Here is a 20,757-nt window from a genome sequence, read left to right on the forward strand (position 1 = left end):
TTTGTCTTTTTTTTTTTTTTAAGATTTTATTTATTTATTTGACAGAGAGAGAGATCACAAATAAGCAGAGAGACAGACAGAGAGAGAGATGAGGAGAAGCAGGCTCCCTGCTGAGCAGAGAGCCCTATGCGGGACTCGATCCCAGGCCCCTGGGATCATGACCTGAGCCGAAGGCAGAGGCCTAACCCACTGAGCCACCCAGGCGCCCCAACATTTGTCTTTTTAAAAAAGCAAATTGGAGGGCGCCTGGGTGGCTCAGTGGGCTAAAGCCTCTGCCTTCGGCTCAGGTCATGATCTCAGGGTCCTGGGATCGAGCCCCGCATCGGGCTCTGTTCAGCAGGGAGCCTGCTTCCCCCTCTCTCTCTGCCTGCCTCTCTGCCTCCTTGTGATCTCTGTCTGTCAAATAAATAAATAAAATCTTAAAAAAAAAGCAAATTGGATTGAGGCTAGAACAGAGAATCCTGTAGTAGATGGGCCCTCCCACTGACAACAACAATTAACATGGGCAAAACAGATGACGCAGCTGTTTTCAGGTGTGACAAAACAGGAAAGGCAGGACTACAGTCTCCAGTGAAGGGAAATACACAAGGTACTCCTTGCCCACCCAGCTCTGTACTTGTGGAAGTCCCTCACCATGGCACAGGGAGATGTGGTCCAGCCAGGGGACACCATATGACTGATCTTAGGGGCCAGTGCTGCTGTTAGAATCTGTAGAGAGGGCACTGGAGGACAGGCAAGTGTGTCAAGGGGAGTCTAAGATGTCCCACTGTCCTTGGCTGAGAATGGGACTACACATACTTGGGGTGAGGCCCCCAGACTTCCCAGACAACTGTTGTGGGAGCTCTGGGCTAGCTAGAGTGGACACCTCGCTCAAGCCCATGAATCCCTCTGACATGAAGCTGAGACACTAGGATACATCCCCTTGGAATTGGAGCTTCATCCTACAGCAAAACATTCTCTGGACACATCTTGTCTGTTACCCAAAAACTAAGTGGTTCAAAACAAACAGTAAAGGGAGATGCAGACTCCCTGCTGAGCAGGGAGCCTGATGAGGGGCTCGATCCCAGGATCCTAGGACCATCACATGCAGTTGCTTTGGTCAGGAATTGGGAAAGAGTGAGACAGCTAGTTCTGTCCTTGCAGACAAGATGATGCCCAGAGCTGCCATCATCCAAACCTTGGCTGGGGCTGCAGATAGGCTATGGGGATAGCTTTACTCGGGTGGTGCTGGACATTGGCAGGAGGCTTCAGGTGCTCCCCGACGTGAGCCTTCTCTCAGGCTGCTTGAGTATCCTCCCAACACAGGGGCTGACTTTCCCAGAATGGGAATCTGGAGGGAAGAAGGCAGAAGCCACAGAGTGTTTAGTGATCTGAAAGCATACATGGTCATTGTCAAAGGAAGATAACAGAATCTAGAGACTATAGCATATGATCCACAACCATCAGTGAGCAACAAAGTCACTGAGCATGCAAAGAAAAAAGGAGATGTGGCCATTTTCAAGGTAAAAGAACAATTAATAGAAACCAACCATTGGGGTGCCTAGGTGGCTCAGTGGGTTAAAACCTCTGCTTTCGGCTTAGGTCATGATCCCAGGGTCCTGGGATCAAGCCCCGCATTGGGCTCTCTGCTCAGTGGGGAGCCTGCTTCTTCTTCTCTCTCTGCGTGCCTGTGATCTCTGTCAAATAAATAAATAAAATCTTAAAAAAAGAAAAGAAAAGAAAGAACCAACCATAAGCCCAGTTTTAGATATGGCAGAGAAAAACTTTAAGGCAGGTGTTTGAAGATATTCAATAAAGGAAAATATGATCTAATGAATGAAGAAAAACCTCTATGGAAAAAATAGAAGCTGTTAAAAACCACCAAATGAGGGACACCTGGGTGGCTCAGTTGGCTAAGTGTCTAACTTCAGCTCAGGTCATGATTCCAGGGTTCTGGGATAGAGTCCTATGTCAGGCTCCCCCTGCTTCTCCCCCTGCTTGCTCTCTAATGAATAAATAAAATCTTAAAAATAATAAAACCTTTGGGACGCCTGGGTGGCTCAGTGGGTTAAAGCCTCTGCCTTCGGCTCAGGTCGTGATCCCAGGGTCCTGGGATCGAGTCCCGCATTGGGCTCTCTGCTCGGCAGGGAGCCTGCTTCCTCCTCTCTCTGCCTGCCTCTCTGCCTCCTTGTGATTTCTGTCTATCAAATAAATAAATAAAAAAAAATAATAAAACCTTTAATTTTAAAGGTTTACAAAAATATACCTTGGCAGTCACACTGACTCAGCAATCCAGCTTCTAGGGATCTGTCCTTGAGTTTGTTATAATAAAGTCAGTTTTATATACAGAAACCCCTTCAAATAACAGTGGCTGAGAAAAGATGGATGTTTTCTCGATCTTAGGTAGAACAAGTCCAAGGTCAGCAGTCCAGGGTCCATCCTTTCCATCCCATCACCCACAGTGCTTGGCAGGCAGAAGGAAGCAGAAGGGTCAAGCAAAGCTGCTGAATGGAGCATTTTCCAGGAAACTCAGAAACCTAAGAATGGGTGTCGCTGTGGGGAGTGAGTAGGCTTAGTCTCAGCCCCATAGACACCATTCCTGTGTACTCAAGGACCCAAATGAAAGTCTCTTCCATACTCTAGTCCGGGCCATCACCATACTCTAGTCCGGGCCAACACCCACCTGGGATGCTTTCTGCAGCTTGGTTGTGTATGTTGTTCCAACAAGATAGGGCTGGAGGCTAGTTACCTGCTCCTTCTGCTGTGTATGCCTGGCTGAGGCTACTTTCAGTTGGAGGAAGGCATGCCCTTCCCCATGGTGCTCAAAGGTGTCCCGGCTCTTCCACCTCAAGGGCCTTGCCTTTCAGCTTCACTTCAGGCCCTTCTCCTGGGCTCACATCCTTACACTTGCCATAGCCAATAAATGCAAGACACCCACCACCCACTGTGAACATCCCTCTTTTGCTAGCTCACTTGCTGTGGTACCTGACTCCCATGGTAGCTGACTCCCAACGCCCTTCAGGACCTGCAGCCCCACAGGCTGGTGGTTCTGCCACTTTCCACTATCCCAAGCTGCTCCCACCTTTTCCTCACTTCCCCTCATCCCATGTTTAAATTTCCCAGTCAAACCTTACAGCCACTCTTTTGCACACATTTTAAACTCTACAGTCCCTCTCTTCCTTCATCACCCTTCTGGGCAAAACTCCAACCCTGTGCAACCCAGTTTCACCTGCTCTGAGCCTAATCCTGGCCACAGGAGGGTAAACAGCTGGTCTTCCTCTGCTACCCTGATTTCTAACCTGATCCTCTAACCCAGTGTCTAACATGACCTCCCCCCAACCAGATCCCTAACCTGACTTCTGACCTCATCCTCAACCGATCCTCTAACCTCCCTAGCTCGGACATTTGTGCTGTGTATCCCACCTTGTTTCTTGGGACTCTTGTCACTTGTGTAAACATGGAGCGACTATGGAAGATTATGTTCAATTTGTGGGGAACATAGAGAAAAGAAAAAGGCCTATAAGAAAAGAGAAGAAAGAAATAAAAACAGCAGAGTCTGTGATACAAAAACAGACCCATTGCCAGGATTCTGTGCACTTGGACTGTTGCATGAGTAGGCGGGGTGCAAGAAGGCAGCCACTGACGTGGCATTAAGGGTATGGATGGCAAGCTGGTAGGATGCCAGGTTTCTACTTGTTTGTTTTTTTTTTTAATTTTATTTATTTGACAGAGAGATCACAAGTAGGCAGAGAGGCAGACAAAGAGAGGGGGAAGCAGGCTCCCCGCTGAGCAGAGAGCCCGATGCGGGACTCAATCCCAGGACCCTGAGATCAGGACCTGAGCTCGAGGCAGTGGCTTAACCCATTGAGCCACCCAGGCGCCCCTACTTGTTTTTTTAATTATTATTTTTTAAAGATTTTATTTATTTATTTGACAGATAGAGATCATAAGTAGGCAGAGAGGCAGGCAGAGACAGAGGGAGGAAGCAGGCTCCCTGCCAAGCAGAGAGCCCGACGTGGGGCTTGATCCCAGGACCCTGAGATCATGAACTGAGCCGAAGACAGAGGCTTCAACCCACTGAGCCACCCAGGTGCCCTTAATTATTATTTTCATTATTAAGTAAGCTCTATGCCCAATGTAGGACTTGAACTTCTGACCCCAACATCAAGCCCTGCATGCTCTATGGATTGAGCCAGGCAGGTGCCCCTCTACTTGTTTCTTTATATGCCTTTTATTTTTTTATTTTTTAAGACATTATTTATTTATTTGACAGAGAGAGAGAGAGACCACAAGTAGGCAGAGAGGCAGGCAGAGAGAGAAGGGGAAGCAGGCTCCCTGCTGAGCAGAGAGCCCAATGCGGGGCTTGATCCCAGGACCCCAAGATCATGACCCGAGCCAAAGACAGAGGCCTAACCCACTGAGCTACCCAGGCGCCCCTACGCCATTTGTTTTTAAAGATTTTATTTATTTGAGAGTGAGCGAGCGAGTGCACAAAAAGGGGCGAGAGGCAAAGGGAGAAGCAGATTCCCCACCAAGCAGGGAGCCCAATGAGAGGCTCCATCCCATGACCCTGGGACCATGACCTCCGCTGAAGTCAGCCGCTTAACCGACTGAGCCACCTAGGCACCCCTTTATATTTATTTTTATAAACTTAAAATGCTTATAATAAGCACATGTTCTTTAGCTAATAAGAAAAACCAATAATGGGGATTGCCTGGGGAGTTCAGTTGGTTAAGCCTCTACCTTCTAGGCTCAGGCCCTAATCTCAGGGTCCTGGGATGGAGGCCTGCATTGGGTTCCCTGCTCATCAGGGAGCCTGCGTCTCCCTCTCCCTCTGCCTCTTGCCTAGCTTGACTCTCTCAAATAAATAAAATCTTTGAAAAAGAAAGAAAGTCCAATAAGGGTATTGTTAAAAATGACTTTCCCTAAAATTCCACCCTACCAGTGGAGCTGCAGAAAGCATCCCAGGTGGGTGTTCACAAGCGCCCCCTCTATAGACTCTATTTTTGCTTCTCTCTCTCATGCAACCTAGGTGGGCCACAGGAGAATCATGCCAAGGGCAAGTGAGCATTGTTGCCGTATTTCCTCACACTTGGCCCCTTGGGCAGTACAGAGGCAGATGGGGCCTTCCCCCCATCCTCTGTCCTTCAAAGTCCTGCAGACACTTACAGCATTGTTAGGGACCAGCTTTGATTCTCACCCACTCTGTGGGGCTCCCTACCTGCCCGTTGATGGCTTTGGAACACGGCCTTCAGGAGCTGAGGGCCAATACCAGTTACTAGTATTAGCAAAAGCCTTCTCCTACACTTTGGACATTGGAAGGCCAGTCCTATCTGATCCTGAGCACCTTTTGCCCTGATTCAGACCTGACCCTGGGGTCCATGGACAAGAACTGTCCTTTGTTATCCCACCATTGCCTCCTGAGGGATGTATAGGATAGGGTCCTGGCTTTATGGGCTTTTGACCTTGGAGGCCTGTTTCAGGCATCAACGTACTTAGATTAACTCTGTGTATGATGTCCGTAGCGCTCACTGCCCAGTGCCAACATAAGCACTTCGTCTGGTCTCCCAAATGCCCTGCACTAACTAGCTCCCTTTTCTCCCACCTGAGAGGTGGGAGAAAATGGGAGCATCTGACAGTCCCGAAAAAGAAAACCACTGCAGGCAGGCAACTTCTTCCTGATGGTGAGAGCCGAGCCCCCCAAGAGCCATGCAATTAAACCAAGTTCAATCTCTCAAGAGCGGGAAGCCTGCTAAGATTAGGGCTTCCACACTCCTGCAGCCCAGAGAACAGTTCTGCACGGAGTAAGTACTGCCGGACCTCCCCTAAGCGGTACCCTGGGATTTACATCCACGAACAAGAAAGAGGCATGTGAGGCCAAAGGGAGGTAAAAGGCCTTCCAGGCTAAGCGTGGGATGGGGCAAAGAGGGGAGCGAGTCTCGAGGAGGAGCCTGCTGTCGCCGGGCTGGAGTGCAGGCTGGCAGGAGTTCCCTGCTGGGGGGGACCACTTCCACTGAACCCCAGGACCCGCCCACCCCATCTCTCCCTGCCTGCTTTCCCTGCATCACCTCCTCCGTCCCTGTACGACCATGGCGAACAGAACCTCATCTTAGGAAAGGGGAGCTTGGGCTAAAAGGTCCGCTCTGGGTGGAAGGTCTTCTGGAGCAGGTGTCTGAGCTCAGCTGGGAGGGTCAACCCGCGATCTGGGGGCACCGCTCTAGGCCCGGCCCCAGGGAGGGCCCCTCGGGGCTACGCGCGCCGGCCGGGGACGAGACCGACAATTAGCACCCGCTCCGCCACCCAAACCTGGCGAACCGCGTCGCTCCATACGGCCCTCCCCCGAGCGCCCGCAGCCGCAAGCACCGCCACCCTCCGCCTGCACCGACCCGGAAAGGCCCAGCGCTCATGCGCGGCTGGTGCGACGGGCCCCAGAATTCCGCGCGGTCTCAGGGTCTGGCCGTCGCGGGGCACGCCGGGACCCGCAGTCCGCGGCGGCGCGAGCCCGCCCTGCACCTGGCGGGCGGCGGGCACCCGAGGGGCCCAATGGGAGCGGCAGCCCGGCCGCCCCGCCCCGCGCCGCCGGACGCTGTGCCGGGACATGGCTGCCGCCGGTGCCGGGTCCTTGAGCTGAGCGCCCGCCGCCGGGAGCCAACCGTCGCCTTCAACCGTCCGCGCGGGCGGGCCGAGGCGCCGGCGGGCGGGCGAGCAGCCGCAGCCGCCGCGCAGGAAGAGGAGGCAGCAGCAGGAGGCCCCAGCGGCCGCTGCGGCTGTGCACATGGCGTCCATCTTATTGAGGAGCTGCTGCGGCCGGGCGCCCTCTCGCCTCCCGCCGCCCCGCACCGCCGCCCCGAGGGGTAAGAAGCCGGCGCTCTGCCGACAGCGCGGGGCCTGGAGCCGGGGCCGGCGGGGTCGGGTGGGCCGGGCGGGGCCGAGGCCTGGGGCCGGGGCCGGCGGCCGGCGGCGTCTGGAGGACGGGAGAAGAGGGCCGGGAGTCCGGGCGGACGGTCTCGGGCCTCGAGCCTCGGGCCTCAGCTGCCTCGCGGAAGCACAGCGCCGGCTGGCGCTCTGGTGGGTCGCTGGGTAGGGGCGCTCGGACCTTGGGCTGGGGCTGGGGTCACACGGGGCTGGGACCTTGCGCCGCCTCGCCCCTCTGCCCCGCCCTGGCCAGCCCGGTGTCGGGGTGTGGGAGCCGCGCGCGGGGCGGCGGCCTGTGACTCACTCTCGCGCCGTGACCTTAGCCGCCCGGCTGCTGGCGGCGGCGTCCTGAGCGGGGTTCGGAAAGTTTTTTGAAGGGAGCGCGCTAACGGCCAGTCCTAGGACAATCTAGGCGCTCTTGTCGTAGTTAAGTTTGGTGGAACGCGGTGTTCACTCTCCGGGGAAGTCGTGCCCTTGGGACACGTTTAGGACTCCTTGAGATGAGATGGCCAGGATCTGCGGGCTTGTAGGACATCCGCAGCGCCGGTATTCTAGTACTGTTTACGTGTTTGTAGAAGGGACCCCTGGCCTTGCTCGGGATGGCCCCAGGCAGGTCCCCTGGTATCCCCAGCCTCTGTGATCCTGCTGTCCACATAGAGATCACACCTAACTCGGGGCTCTTAGGGGTCCGTCCATATGTCAGTAGCCCAGACTCCCTTTTTGATTCTTTTTACATTAACCTGAGTTTGTTCCTTATTTGTTAAGATTAGGACTTCCCTTACAAGTATTAGAGGCTCAAGTGAAATATATTTGAAAGTACTTTAGGATTCACAAAAGCACACCCAAGAAACATAATTCTTGTAATTTTTAACAGTAATGACTGTTGGCTGCTTAGAACTTTGGAGCAATGAAAAAGGCACTGAGCAGCGGGAGTTGACGGTGTGAATGGTCTGGGTGTCCAGGTCCGTCAGCTGTTCGAGTTCTCCTTGTAACTCTTCCCTGTTAAGCATGGTAATAAAAATACTCTGGCCACTTCGGGTTTCTGTAGCACGTTCACAGTTTAAAAGTGAGCAGAATTTGTTTTTGTGGTTGTGTCATTCTGGGAATACAGATGTTTCTTGTAGTTAGCACTGTTCTTTATTATACAGGAAGGGGCTGAGAGTGGCTTGGACATTAGGTTTGCTGTAGGACCAACAGGGAATCCAGAGCCTGGGAGACCCACGGCTGGACTCCAAATCCAGTCTTGAACCTTCCAGAACATTCCTGGCTGGGCGCAGTAGCCGTTTTCTGCAGCAAGTTTCCCCAGTATTAACTTTTTCTATCAGTGTGGCTCATTGTCACAATTAGTGAACCAACATTGGTACATTGCTATTAACTGAGCTCCATACTGTATTCAGATTTCTTTTATTCTGTCTCACACTTTTAAAAATTTTATTTATTTTATTTTAAAGATTTTATTTATTTGAGGGAGAGACAGAGAGAGCATGAGTGAGGAGAAGGTCAGAGGGAGAAGCAGACTCCCCGAGGAGCTGGGAGCCAGATGCGGGACTCGATCCCTGGACTCCGGGATCCTGACCTGAGCTGAAGGCAGTTCTTAACTAGCTGAGCCACTCAGGTGCCCTCTATCCCACACTTTATTCTGATTTTTTTACTTTGTTATTTACATACTTTCTATTCACCTTTGTTTTTTATTAGTACCTTTCCTTTATTGTGCACATATTTTGTTTCTGATTTCTTGCTGCACCCCAGGACCTTACCCAGGACACCACATTACAGGTTGTAGTTATTTCTCTTTAGTCTTGGCTGTGACACGTTTCTCAGGGTTTTCTTGACAGTTTTGAGGACTGTTCAGCTCTGTTGTAGAATCCCAACCTTCAGGGAGGGGAGAGGGTCTGGGAATTGACATTGATTTCCAGTGGCCTAGGGTGTGATCAGTCATGTCTAGGTAATGAAGAAAAGAATTCTTGACTAAGGGGGCTTGGGGAGCATTGGACTTAGTGGCATCTGTAGATGCCAAGCCCACAGGGACACAGACTCCTGCACTCAGAAGTCTTCTACACCATGCACTATGTGCCTCCCCATCTGGCTGGTCCTCATGTCCTTTATAATAAACTGTAATAGTAGAGAGTTTTCCTGAGTTCTGTGTTGTTGCAGAGAATTAATAAAACTCAGAGTGGTGATAGGAACCCTCCTATTTGTAATTGGCAGAGGTGTGGGTGACCTGAGGACCCTATTTGCAACTGGTGTCTGAAGCTGAGCAGTGTTGTGGGACTGAAGCCTTAATAACCGTGGGGGTGCACTAACTCCAGGTAGGGTCAGACAGAACCGACTAGTAGGCTCTCCAGCTAGGGCCAGAGAGTTGGAGAATTGGTTATGGGGACAGGGATTAAAGGGACTTATAGAAGGAGGAAATGGCCCATCTATAGCCGGTATCCCCGAGTCCTCCCCCTGGATCCCTCAGGAGCAGGCTCCTTGGAGGGCTGGGGAAACCTTCCGAGTGCAGAGATTGTGAGAAGGGGCCACGTAGGACAGGGGATGTGCAGTTCACATAATATAGTGATGGGAGGGCAGGCCAAGGAGCTCTGGGAGCTGTGACAGCTTGTCTCCTTGCTGGGGGGAGGCGGGTATGGGGCTGGGAACCATGGCTGAGCCATGTTCTTGAGGTGTGGGGCTGGCTCAGGTCTGGTACACTTCTGTTTGGTCCTCAGCTGGAGTAAGAAGGGCTTCGTGTTACTAAAAATGTAGTGTTTGAAGTATAAAAGATTATGAATTGTGGTAACCACTTGGGAGCCCAGAGCCCAGCTTAAACAAGACTGTCACCTATACTACAAGGTCCCGAATTTGATGGAAAGTTGCCTGTGATAACACTGGGTTTCTCTTGGGATACGTAAAGTGACAAGTAGAAGTCTTTGTCTCCAGAGGGTCTGCCGGGAGCTGCTTGGGTCTCCCCTGCCTGGCCTGCTCGAAGGGTGTTTTGGGCTGGTACCTGTCCCCTGTTGTGCCCATCTTCTCTCCCTTCTCACTCTGGTTCCCAGACTAAACCCTCAACACGCCGCACCTGTGTACTCCTGCTGCCTCAGGGTCTTAGGGTGCCAGCCTGCCTTTCCAGCCTTGTGGCCTGGCACCCTGTCAGCATGGTGCCTCTGGCCCCATGGCCCCCATATTTGTCACGTTCCCTCCGCAGGTGGTCTCCACAGCACAGGGCTTGATCCCAGGTAAGCCCAGGCATTGGTCTTGAGAACGAACTCTGAATTTTATGCTTACGGAAACCACACTGAGTTAGAAAAAGTGTCAAAAATATACCAAAATCATTAAAGTATGCTGTACACTCACCAGTACTGTTTATCCAAAAAACAGCTTGCTCTTAGCGTCTGTTTTACCAGTAATTCTCATACCCCTCGCCCCCTCCTATGGGCAGAGAAGGTGTTGGGCTGTATGCATGGGGTCCTTGTTGCTCTGTGGGGTGTCTGTGCATTGAGGGTCCCATGCAGCCTGGCATCAGCGGGAGTGAGTCGGGAGTGGTCCTGCCTGGGGAGACCCCCCAGGCCTGGGCTCTGTGGACCCTGTGTGAAACCCAGTATCCCTGGTGGGGGTGTTTGAAGCCCAGGGCTGTTTAAGATTCCCCTTCTTTCTAGGGCTATCCCAAGACCCTGTGTTCCTAACTGAACAGACCCTTCAGTTAGCAGCACTCTGGAAACTTCCAACACTCAGAACAGAATTCCAGAGACTTACTCTGCAAGAGACTGTAAAAGGTGAAATCAGTCTGCAGCCCCTGGTTTGAGATTTACATTCTTGTTTTCTCCTTGTCTTTATCGTAGGTACTCTGAGAGATCGTGCCTGCCTCAGCTGTGCCAACACCGTGGGGCTGATAAATCACCTGTAAGTCAACAACGTCACTGTGCATCCCTTTAAAGTGGGAGCTTGAAAATGCTTGAGTGCTGTGTGACTCCTGATTTTGGGGGGATGGTATAGTCTACCCTCCTGTTCTTTAACCTCATATGTTATTGGAACTTGGGAAAATAAACATTCATGATCCTAGTACCTGTTGTAAATATTATTACATTTTGGTGAATTTTATTCTGGTCTTTTCTTCATGTGTCTGTTTTTGAAAAGTGTGTACTTACTGTGCACCATGTGCTTTTCCACATTCCCACGGCTGTTTGTCTGTGGGTTTTCATGTACTTGTGCAAGGAGACATAGGCTGCACCAAGACCCTCCCTCGAACCCCGTTTGGTCCTTTGTAGAGCATTGTGTTGAGTGACTGTTGGCTGCAGGGCTTGCCCCCACCTCCTGGGGGATGTGTGGGATGTGGTGGACTTAGCCCTTTCCTGTGGTGGTACTTTGTGAGGCTGGAGGACTTCCTTGGGGGAGTGGCATCCATACTTCCCTGTCCACTGTCATACGTGGACTCAAACGTCCCTCAGGGTTCCTGTGCTCTCCCACCCACCATTCCCTCTGCCCGGCATCCCCGAGCATAGTTTCCTTCTGATCAGCTTCCCCACCTATGTAGTTGGATTCCCAGACCTGTCTCTTGACTCCCAGGCCCTTGTCCACTTGCCCCAGATACCCAGAGTAGAGCCTGTCTCTCCCTTCCAACAGCCCAGATTCTTCCAATCTGGGAGTACAGACATCTTTCCCAATTGCTGTCCAGCTGACCCTTTACAACCACAGAGCTATAGGGTCTTCTGAGTTTTCTTATAATTTGAGCTTGTTCATTTATCACTTCATCTTGTCTATAACACTTTTCTGGAGAATGCTTCCTGGAACAGATTTAATTCCCTAAAATAAAAACTATGTAAGTCATACCCAAAAACTTGGTTGATGGTGAAGCAAAATTGTGTTTAAACACAGGGGGCTTGAGAGGCTTTTCTTGCATGTGTGAGAGTCTTTGTGGAATGGGGTTGGCACACGTGCAGTGTATGGTGGGGACACGGAAGAGTCTGACTCAGAGCCCCTCCCAGCAGCAATCTTTGCTGGCCCCTGCATGTGGCAAGAGTACTCCCCACCTGGCTCTTGGGTTTGATTTTTTTAAAACAGGATTTTATTTATTAGAGAGAGGGAGAGAGTGTGTGTGTTCACAAGCAGGGGGAGCTGCAGGGAGAGGGAGAGGCAGACTCCCTGCTGAGCAGGGAGCCAGATGTGGGGCTCGATCCCAGGACCCCAGGATCATGACATGAGCCAAAGGCAAATGCTTATCTACCTGAGCCACCTAGGCACCCTGATCTTGGGTTTGATTTTAAAGATTTTATTTATTTATTTTAGAGTAGGTGTTGGGGGAGAGACAATCCCGAGCAGACTCCCCACTGAGTTCAGAGCACAACATAGGGCTCCCTCCCACATCCCCAGGATCACGGCCTGAGCTGAAATCAAGAGTTAGCTGCTCAACTGACAGAGCCACCCAGGTACCCCTGGGTTTGATTTTAATTAGATTTCTCTTTTGACCAGTGTAAGATGTTGTTGTCATAAGCTCTTTCTTTTTATGATACAGAGCCATTGATGAATGTTCATAGAACATCTTTACTCTTGCCAAAGTGTGCATTTCTAGATTTAATTCTAAAGCAAATTCTGTAATCCACGGGTAACCCTCTCAGGGGCTTCCAGCGCGAGGCTGGAAGCAGGGGCTGCTGATCCCGGGGTGCAACTCCCGCTTGCCATAAAGCCTCTTAAGACCAGCTCTTGGTTTTTTTCAAGACAACCTAGAAGTCTGGGTTTTTGTGTGAAATGTCTGGTTTCTAGGTACCAGACCTCTAAGGAAGGTTAGAGGACTGCGGTGGGGGCTGGTTCACCTGCATGAACCACTCGGCGGGGGGGCAGGGGGGGTGGTGCTGCCAATCAGTGACCCCAGCAGCCTGCAGAGCCTTCCCTGCCCTTTTCTCTAGCGTGGGACACTTGTGTCTGAGTGGTCTACGCCTGACATTTGCCCAGGTGAGGCCTCCTGCTGGCTTTTATCTGCAGGGGACCAGGCCTGGAACACTTCCTTTCTGGACAGTCCTTCTGGGTTTACTTCTGAATTATTTCAGTTCTAAAGTGGTCTTTTTGGGATTGTAACTGGATTGTCCTCAAAACCATAAAATCAGGGCTCCTGGGGGGCTTAGTCAGTTAGGTGTCTGCCCTCAGCTCAGGTCATCGTCCTAGGGTCCTGGGATTGAGCCCCTCAACAGGGAGTCTGCTTCTCCTTCTCCCTCTGCTGCTCCCCCTGCTAGTGCATGCACTCTCTCTCTCTTTTTCTCAAATGAATAAAATCTTTTTAAAAACCCATAAAATTGTTGGGGAATATTAACTTAAAGGTGCCTACAGTTTCTTAGGGAGTTAGCTGTTTTCTTTAGTAAGACCTTTTCTCTTGTTTCAGGAAGAGGTCTGTCATTTTCTTTATCTGGGCCACACCTGGTGCCTCTAAGAGGATGCCCAGACATGTTGGGTGTGGTGTCCCTGGGTCTTCTTTTTCATTATTTTTCTACGTGATCATTGCTGGCATGTAAGTCACCAGTTTTCTTGTGTCCAGCCACTTCTCACAGCTCGTTTATCGTGTTCTAGCTCACATGGTACCACCTGTCCTTGGAGGCGTGGTCTGCTGGGGCCCGGTACCCTGTGCATCTTTCCTTCTGGTGCCCGTGCTTCTGCTTTCCCACTTCCTCAGCCGCTGGGCCTGGTGTCCAAGCAGCTGCGTTGTCCGTCCAGCAAACAGTGGAGTGTCTAGTATTTGGCCTGTGTCATGTTAGATTTTGTTTTTAGTACTCTCTGCCCTGTATTTTTATTCCTGTTTTTGTTAGGTATGGATGTTGAATTTTTCAACCACCTTTTAAGAGTCAAATGTACTTGCATTTAAGATTCATATTAAAACATTAAAATTGGGGCATCTGGGTGGCTCAGTGGGTTAAAGCCTCTGCCTTTGGCTCAGGTCATGATCCCAGGGTCCTGGGATCCAGCCTCACATCGGGCTCTCTGCTCAGCGGGGAGTCTGCTCCCCGCCACCGAACCTGCCTTTCTGCCCACTTGTGATCTCCAACTGTCAAATAAATAAATTTAAAAATCTAAAAAAACAAAAACAAAAACAAAAAAACATAAAAACTGGGGCACTGGATGGCTCAGTAGGTTAAGCCTCTGCCTTTGGCTCGGGTCATGGTCTTGGGGTCCCGGGATCGAGCCCTGCGTTGGGCTCATTGCTCGGCAGAGAGCCTTCTTCCCCCTCTCTCTCTGCCTACTTGTGGTCTCTCTCTCTTTCTGTGAAATAAAAACCAAATAAATGAACTTAAAAACTGCTTTATTAATACACATTTTTTTACAAGTTAACAATTTGTAGAACGTTAAGTGCTTTCTTTAGAAAGTTAAGCAATGTGAGGCACCTGCTGGCTCAGTTGGTGGAGTGGGTGACTCTTCCTCTCAAGGTTGTGAGTTCGAGCCCCATGTTGTGTGTATAGCGTACTTAAAAATAAATTAAAGAAGATTATAGGGAAAAGAAAAAAAAAAGAATTTTGAGCAGTGGGAACCAAAAAGCTGTTCAGATGAACAGCTATACTTCAAATGAGAGGTTACAGGTGAGAATTGAAGTCTTTATCAGTCTCAGCATCCTGGCCATGTTGCTTTTCCTTTTGCTGGTTCAGTATAAGAAATACTGAGCCAGGGGCGCCTGGGTGGCTCAGTGGGTTGAGCCGCTGCCTTCGGCTCAGGTCATGATCTCAGGGTCCTGGGATCGAGTCCCGCATCGGCCTCTCTGCTCAGCAGGGAGCCTGCTTCTCTCTCTCTCTCTCTGCCTGCCTCTCCGTCTACTTGTGATCTCTGTCTGTCAAATAGATAAAATCTTTAAAAAAAAAAAAAAGAAAGAAAGAAATACTGAGCCACACGGTTAAGGACAGTGACCCTTGAGCAAGGCAGGGAGGTATCAGGGGCACCAACCCCTGTGCATTCGAAAACGCACATACGACTTGACTTCCCCCAGCTGAACAACGGCTAGCCAGCTGTTGACTAGAAGCCTTGCTGAATTCAAACAGTCGATTCTCACTTGTCTCGTCTGTGTAGGATATGCTGCATTCTTACAATAAAGCAGGCTAGACAAAAGAAATCATAAAGAAAGTGCACTTAACAGGGCCATCCCGCATTTGTGGGAAGAGCTCTGTGTATAAGCCCAGCCGCAGAAGTCCATGTGGTCCTGAGGCCAATGTGGTGGTCACTGTGCTCTCTCTGATGGTTCTTTTGCAATCTCAGTCTTCAGCTAAAATGGTCCAGACCCCAAAGGGTGAGCAGGTGGGAAGTTTCTGATCCAAGACAATGTCATGGCCATTGTCTAGCTGCCCTTGACCTCCTTTATCATAAAAATAAAGGTAGCAAGGGAGCCCCTAAAATTGGGAATAAGCAAACTAACTCCAGGACCTAGTCCTGGAACTCATTTGGTGGGAAGGCTGGGGCCACCAGGAGTCTTTTCCCAGAGTCTCATGTAGTTTGAGTTCTCCTGAGATGGGCTGCAGAAATGCTAAAACACTAAAAGCTGCTTCCCTGGCCCCTGGAGTGCTCCTCCCATGGGGGACACTGGGTGTCACGGGGCCTACAGGGCTCTGATAGGTGTTGAGATGTTGGCAGTGGTCTCCGGCTCCCTGGTGGAGGGGCCCCTTGTCCTGCAGGCAACCGTGGTTTCACCTCTTGTCTTTGGGCAGAGAGATGTCCTGCACTTTGGAAATCTCTCCTCTGGATCCTGGCACCTGTTGCTCTGTTGTTCATCTTTGCTTCCCTTCTTGCTGCTGGTATCACTTTGCCCTTGCTGGCCTCATGTCCCTGAAAAATGGAAAGGGGCACGTGGAGATTTGTGATTCTCCCTGTTCAGCTCAAGCCATTGTCTGGGTGAGCTGTCCCCTCAGAAACAGGACATGATAGGAATCGTGTGGCCATAGGAGTCGTGCCGTTGATAAGAGTTAGGGAAGAGCTGCAGGGAGAGCAGGTGTGGGTCCCTTTGCCTGCCATGCTGTAGTTGTGTGGCTAGTGCCACGAGGCACAGGAAATGCTGACCCTGTGAATATATTCTACTGTCAGGCACCACTTAGTTTTTCTCTTCATTTTTTTTTAGAGATTTTATTTATTTATTTGATAGACAGAGATCACAAGTAGGCAAAGAGGCAGGCAGAGAGAGAGGAGGAAGCAGGCTCGCCACGGAGCAGAGAGCCCGATGTGGGACTCGATCCCAGGACCCTGGAATCATGACCTGAGCCAAAGGCAGAGGCTTTAACCCACTGAGCCACCCAGGCGCCCCTTTCTCTTCATTTTTTAAAGATTTTTAAGTCCTCTCTCCACCCAGAGTGGGTCTCAAACTCAAAAGCCCGAGATCAAGAGTCAGCCTGTTCTCCTGACTGAACCAGCCAAGGTATTCATAGTTTTTCTCTTCTTGAAGGTGGCAGCAGGGGGCGTGTGTTGAGGTGGATGTGGGCATCAGCATCCTAAAGTAAAATGAGCAGCTTCAATAGGAGCCCTCAAGTTTTTTATTGCCTACAGTCTGTTCTCTAGTGACTGCGAATTTCTTGTTGACACGTTGCTTTTGCCTGGAGTGGGTTTTCCCCACTTTGAAAGGGAAGGAAAGGAAAGGAAAAGCAGGACTGGGGTCTGGCTGGTGGGAAACTGGGCCCACGGACCCTGTGTGGGTGAGGAAGGCGTGCATTTCTCAAGAGCGAGGCCAAGCCATGGGCTCTCATGAGGTGGGGCAAAGCAGGGCACCAGCTGCTCTTGGGGAGGCAGCAGTGCCCAGATTGGGGTTACTCTAAGAAATATTTTTAAAGTAACAGATTATGCAATTTTATGCTTTTGGAAAATAGCTAAACCTTTCTGGCTAGATTGTTAGTAATAGTAGTCTCTAGTGTGTGTGAAGATAGCCAAATCTTGGAGGTCACTGGCCCCAGCTAGATACTCCAGGTGCTTTTCTGCATGCTGTTTTCACGAGTCTGTTTCTGCCTGTTGGCTGCCCCTGCAGCTGCTGACATCATGCCTTCTTGTGGCAGCCACTTGCTTCCTTGCTAATTGAGGGTTGGAAAATTGGGTAATTAAGTTCGACGGAGATGGGAGGTAAGGTTCATTACTGTGTGTGGGCACTGTCATCGCCTACATTAGGAGGTGAGAGTGAGGGAAGAGGGCCCAGGCTGTGGCTGCAGTCCCACAGCCCCGTGTGGCTGAGCAGCTCAGCTGTGCTCCATGCAGCCTCTCTCTTGCGAGCTGTGATGCAGCAGGGTGGGCTCAAGGCCACTAACCTCCCTGCTCAAGCGTTGACTGTGGGGATCTGGGGGTCATGGCACAGGATGGACCCTGCCCTCCGCACACGGGAACGGGGCCTCCAAGCGGGCTTGATCAGTTTGTGGCTGGTGGTGCCCTGTGCCAGCTGTGCCCACTTGATGCAGGCTGCGAACTGAGATGGGCATGTCTCTGTTTTTCCTTCGGTGTTCCCTGTCTATAAAAGGCACATCTAGTCTAGACATTCACAGAGCTTCCTTCCAGCCCTGACCGTCTGCTGCTCAGCCGCTTTGATGGGAGGGTAGTCATCACTGCCACCCTTCTGGTAGGTGTTGCTGTGTGCCAGGCACGGCTTTGGGGGCTTTTTGTGTGTGTTACCACACCTGATTGCAGAGGAAGCTCCCGAAACACGGAGGGGTTCATTATGTTGCCCAAGGTCTCACAGCAATGAGCAGTGGATTGGAATTTGGACTGGGACAGGCAGCTGTAGAGCTTAGGTCCTCACTGCTGGCGCTGGGCCAGGTGCAGTGTCTGGGAAGAGGCTAGGGCATGTTGGTTATACACACATGCCTCTGAGGTTAAGTTGGAGCCTGTGGCCTCCCAGAAGTGAGTCTGTGCACCAGGAAGGGAGGAGGTCTCCAGTGAGATGGGTGGGGTACATAGACAATTGTAGGGCTCTGAGAATCATGCAGGTAAGTTGCTCCAACACTGCACTATAATTGAGGCTCTGGGCTGAGCAATGGGAGCAGCACGGGGAAGAGAGGGTAAGAGTGGGCTCTGGACGTGACTTGTTCAGTTTTTGGCATTTGGCACAAACGTCTTTGTTGGGCTGCACACAGGGTTGGTGCCCCGTTGATTCAAGGTGTCCTCACTGACTTCCAGGACTCGCTCAAGAACTGCAGGTCTCTCTCTCTCTTTTTTTTTTTTTTTTTTTTTTTTTTTTAAGATTTTATTTATTTGACAGATAGAGATCACAAGTAGGCAGAGAGGCAGGCAGGGAGAGAGGAGGAAGCAGGCTCCCCGCTGAGCAGAGAGCCTGATGTGGGGCTCAATCCCAGGACCCTGGAATCATGACCCGAGCTGAAGGCAGAGGCTTTAACCCACAGAGCCACCCAGGTACCCCTAGAACTGCAGGTCTTTGTAGTCCTCTGCTAGGGGAAAGGACACCCCCCCACCCCTGTCCCACCCTGGACTCCCCAATTCTGGGAACTCATCTGGGAGATCTGCCCTGATGTTGGGTCTGTCTAATCCAAGGGTCTGGCTTGTACTGTTTGTGTCCAGCCTGTCCCTTCACCCCAGACCCTAGCCCATGCCCAGGCTCCTTGGTGTCCTGGTGTCTTCCATGAGCCCATGGGGACTGGCTGCCTTTGGTCTCTCACACAAGCCCCTGCCTTTGGTCTCTCACACAGCTCCTCCTCTTCCTGCTGTGGTTTCCAGGCATCGGGAAGCAGTGGGGAGTCTGTTTCACGAGGTGGGAAGGCTGAGTGTTTGAGCGGTTGTGATAGGGCTCTGGTCTGTGTCGCTCCCGTTGGCATGTGGTGCTGGGAGGTTGTGGACTGTGGCTGGCTCCTCATCACTGTTTTCCTTTCTTCCTTTTCAAGGATCGTGCCATTTCACTGCCGCACTCCTGTCCACCCTGTGCACCTTTGCTTCAAAGCTGATCCCCGTGGCTACTGGACTCTGAGGCCCGAGCGCACATGCTCAGCAGCTGGAGCACCATGGGCCCTCACTTCTGCCAGTCTGGTCGTCCCAGGGCCACTGTTCCTTCCCTTGCGCTGCTGGCACTCATCGGCCCCGCTGGGCGATGACTCTGTGGTGGAGAAGTCCCTCAAGTCCCTAAAGGACAAGAACAAGAAGCTGGAGGAGGGTGGCCCCGTGTACAGCCCCCCACCAGAGGTGGCCGTGCGGAAGTCCCTGGGGCAGAGGGTCGTGGATGAGCTAAAGCACTATTACCATGGCTTCCGCCTGCTGTGGATCGACACCAAGATCGCAGCGCGTATGCTTTGGCGAATCCTGCACGGCCACAGCCTGACCCGCCGGGAGCGCAGACAGGTAAGGGGCGTGGGCAGGTAAGAGGTACACAGGCAGGTAAGGGGCACCAGTGCTCCCGGCAGCTTCCCCTTCTGGGTGCTTCAACGTACATTCTAGGCTTTTTTCTGCCACTTCTGGTGTTTAAAAAAAAAAGCACAGGAAAAATAACCTGCGAACTTCTCCATAAGATGCCGCTGATGGCAGCACTTCTCCTCTGCCAGAGGCTTTTGTGCCTCCATCATCTACTCCAGAACCTGCCCGCTTTCCCGCTCCCTGGCCATCTGGGTCGGCATTCAGTGCACCAGCTTTCTCTGCCATCCACCAGCTCTTTCTTTGTTAAGATTTTATTTATTAGAGGGGCACCTGGGTGGCTCAGTGGGTTAAGGCTCTGCCTTTGGCTCAGGTCATGGGATCAATGGTCCTCTGCATTTGGCTCAGGGTCCTGGGATCAAGCCCTGTATCAGGCTCTCTGCCTGCCTCTCTACCTACTTGTAATCGCTCTCTGCCAAATAAATAAGTAAAATCTTAGGCGCACCTGACTGGCGCAGGGGGTTAAAGCCTCTGCCTTCGGCTCAGGTCATGATCCCAGAGTCCTGGGATCAAGCCCCACAGCCTGCTCAGCAGGGAGCCTGCTTCACTTCCTCTCTCGCAGCTTGCCTCTCTGCCTGCTTGGGATCTCTGTCTGTCAAATAAATAAATAAATAAATAAATAAAATCTTAAAAAAAACACAAAACACCAACTAAATAATCTTAAAAAGATTTTACTAGAGAGCTAGACAGAATGTGAGTAGGGGGAAGTGCAGAGGGCAGGGGAGAAGCAGATGCATGGGAATAACACGGGACTCCATCCCAGGCCTGGGATCTTGACCTGATCTGGAAGGTAGATCCTTTGCTGACTGAGCCCCCCAAGCGCCCCATGCCATCCCCTGGCTCTTAAAACAAGATTCTTCCTATATATCCAGGAGCCCAGATCTTTTAGATCTCTTATCTTATCTGAAATAACTGATGGTTACAGTGTTGATTTTTCTTTCTTCTTCCTCTCTTGCTTTTTTTTTTTTTTTGGTGAGTCCCCAGGGGGCAAGGGGCAGCTTTATGTTCTCCACACCCTTAGATTCTCCAAGGAGAGGTGCAGCGATGGGTAATCCCTTTAAGTTGACCTTCAGAGGATCTTAGGAAATGGCTGTCATGTGTGAGAATTACTTTGGCTTCAGATTTTATACTCGTTCTCAGGAGCTTCATGGAGAATGTGGGTCATTTTAACTGGCTAGAGTGTCCCTTGGGATGCTGTTCTAGGTGGGGGCAGGTTGAGGACTGGAAGAAGGAGCAGTGGCACTGGTATTCCAGAATCATACTGTTAGTGCTCGCTGGGTGTCAAGTACAGTGCACACATTAATGCTTTCTCGGATTCCCTTCTGCTCCACCCCCATCCCATTCATCCTTGAAAGGTGCATGTGTTTGCTATTTCATTGAAGACACTGAAACTTTAAGAAAAAACAGAGTTGGGTTGCCTGGCCTGGGTGGCTCAGTGGGTTAAAGCCTCTGCCTTCGGGTCAGGTCATGATCCCAGGGTCCTGGGATTGAACCCCACATCAGGCTCTCTGCTTAGTGGGGAGCCTGCTTCCTCCCACC

The 20,757-nt window shown here is 51.2% G+C and overlaps 1 protein-coding gene and 1 long non-coding RNA gene across 3 annotated transcripts in view; one reads left to right on the forward strand and one right to left on the reverse strand.

Annotated features, from left to right (window-relative positions):
- Nucleotides 1-271: 271 nt before the first annotated feature.
- LOC131827092 (uncharacterized) lies at nucleotides 272-6,395 on the reverse strand. The gene is made up of 3 exons (XR_009351890.1): nucleotides 6,048-6,395; nucleotides 1,530-1,676; nucleotides 272-1,330 (listed from the first exon to the last, which is right to left on the reverse strand). It is a non-coding gene; the product is annotated as an uncharacterized LOC131827092 (long non-coding RNA).
- A 120-nt stretch (nucleotides 6,396-6,515) lies between these two features.
- Nucleotides 6,516-20,757, forward strand: part of LETM1 (leucine zipper and EF-hand containing transmembrane protein 1) — a 38,902-nt gene continuing 24,660 nt past the window's right edge. Inside the window, exons 1-3 of one of the 2 annotated variants that reach the window (XM_059167143.1) lie at nucleotides 6,516-6,833; nucleotides 10,713-10,773; nucleotides 18,699-19,149. In XM_059167143.1, coding sequence (XP_059023126.1) covers nucleotides 6,755-6,833; nucleotides 10,713-10,773; nucleotides 18,699-19,149 — 591 coding nt within the window. In that variant the 5' untranslated portion in view covers nucleotides 6,516-6,754. The remainder of the gene's footprint in view (nucleotides 6,834-10,712; nucleotides 10,774-18,698; nucleotides 19,150-20,757) is intronic. The other variant, XM_059167133.1, reaches the window with a different exon arrangement.

This window comes from Mustela lutreola, chromosome 1 (assembly GCF_030435805.1).
Source record: "Mustela lutreola isolate mMusLut2 chromosome 1, mMusLut2.pri, whole genome shotgun sequence".
Taxonomy (NCBI): Eukaryota; Metazoa; Chordata; class Mammalia; order Carnivora; family Mustelidae; genus Mustela; species Mustela lutreola.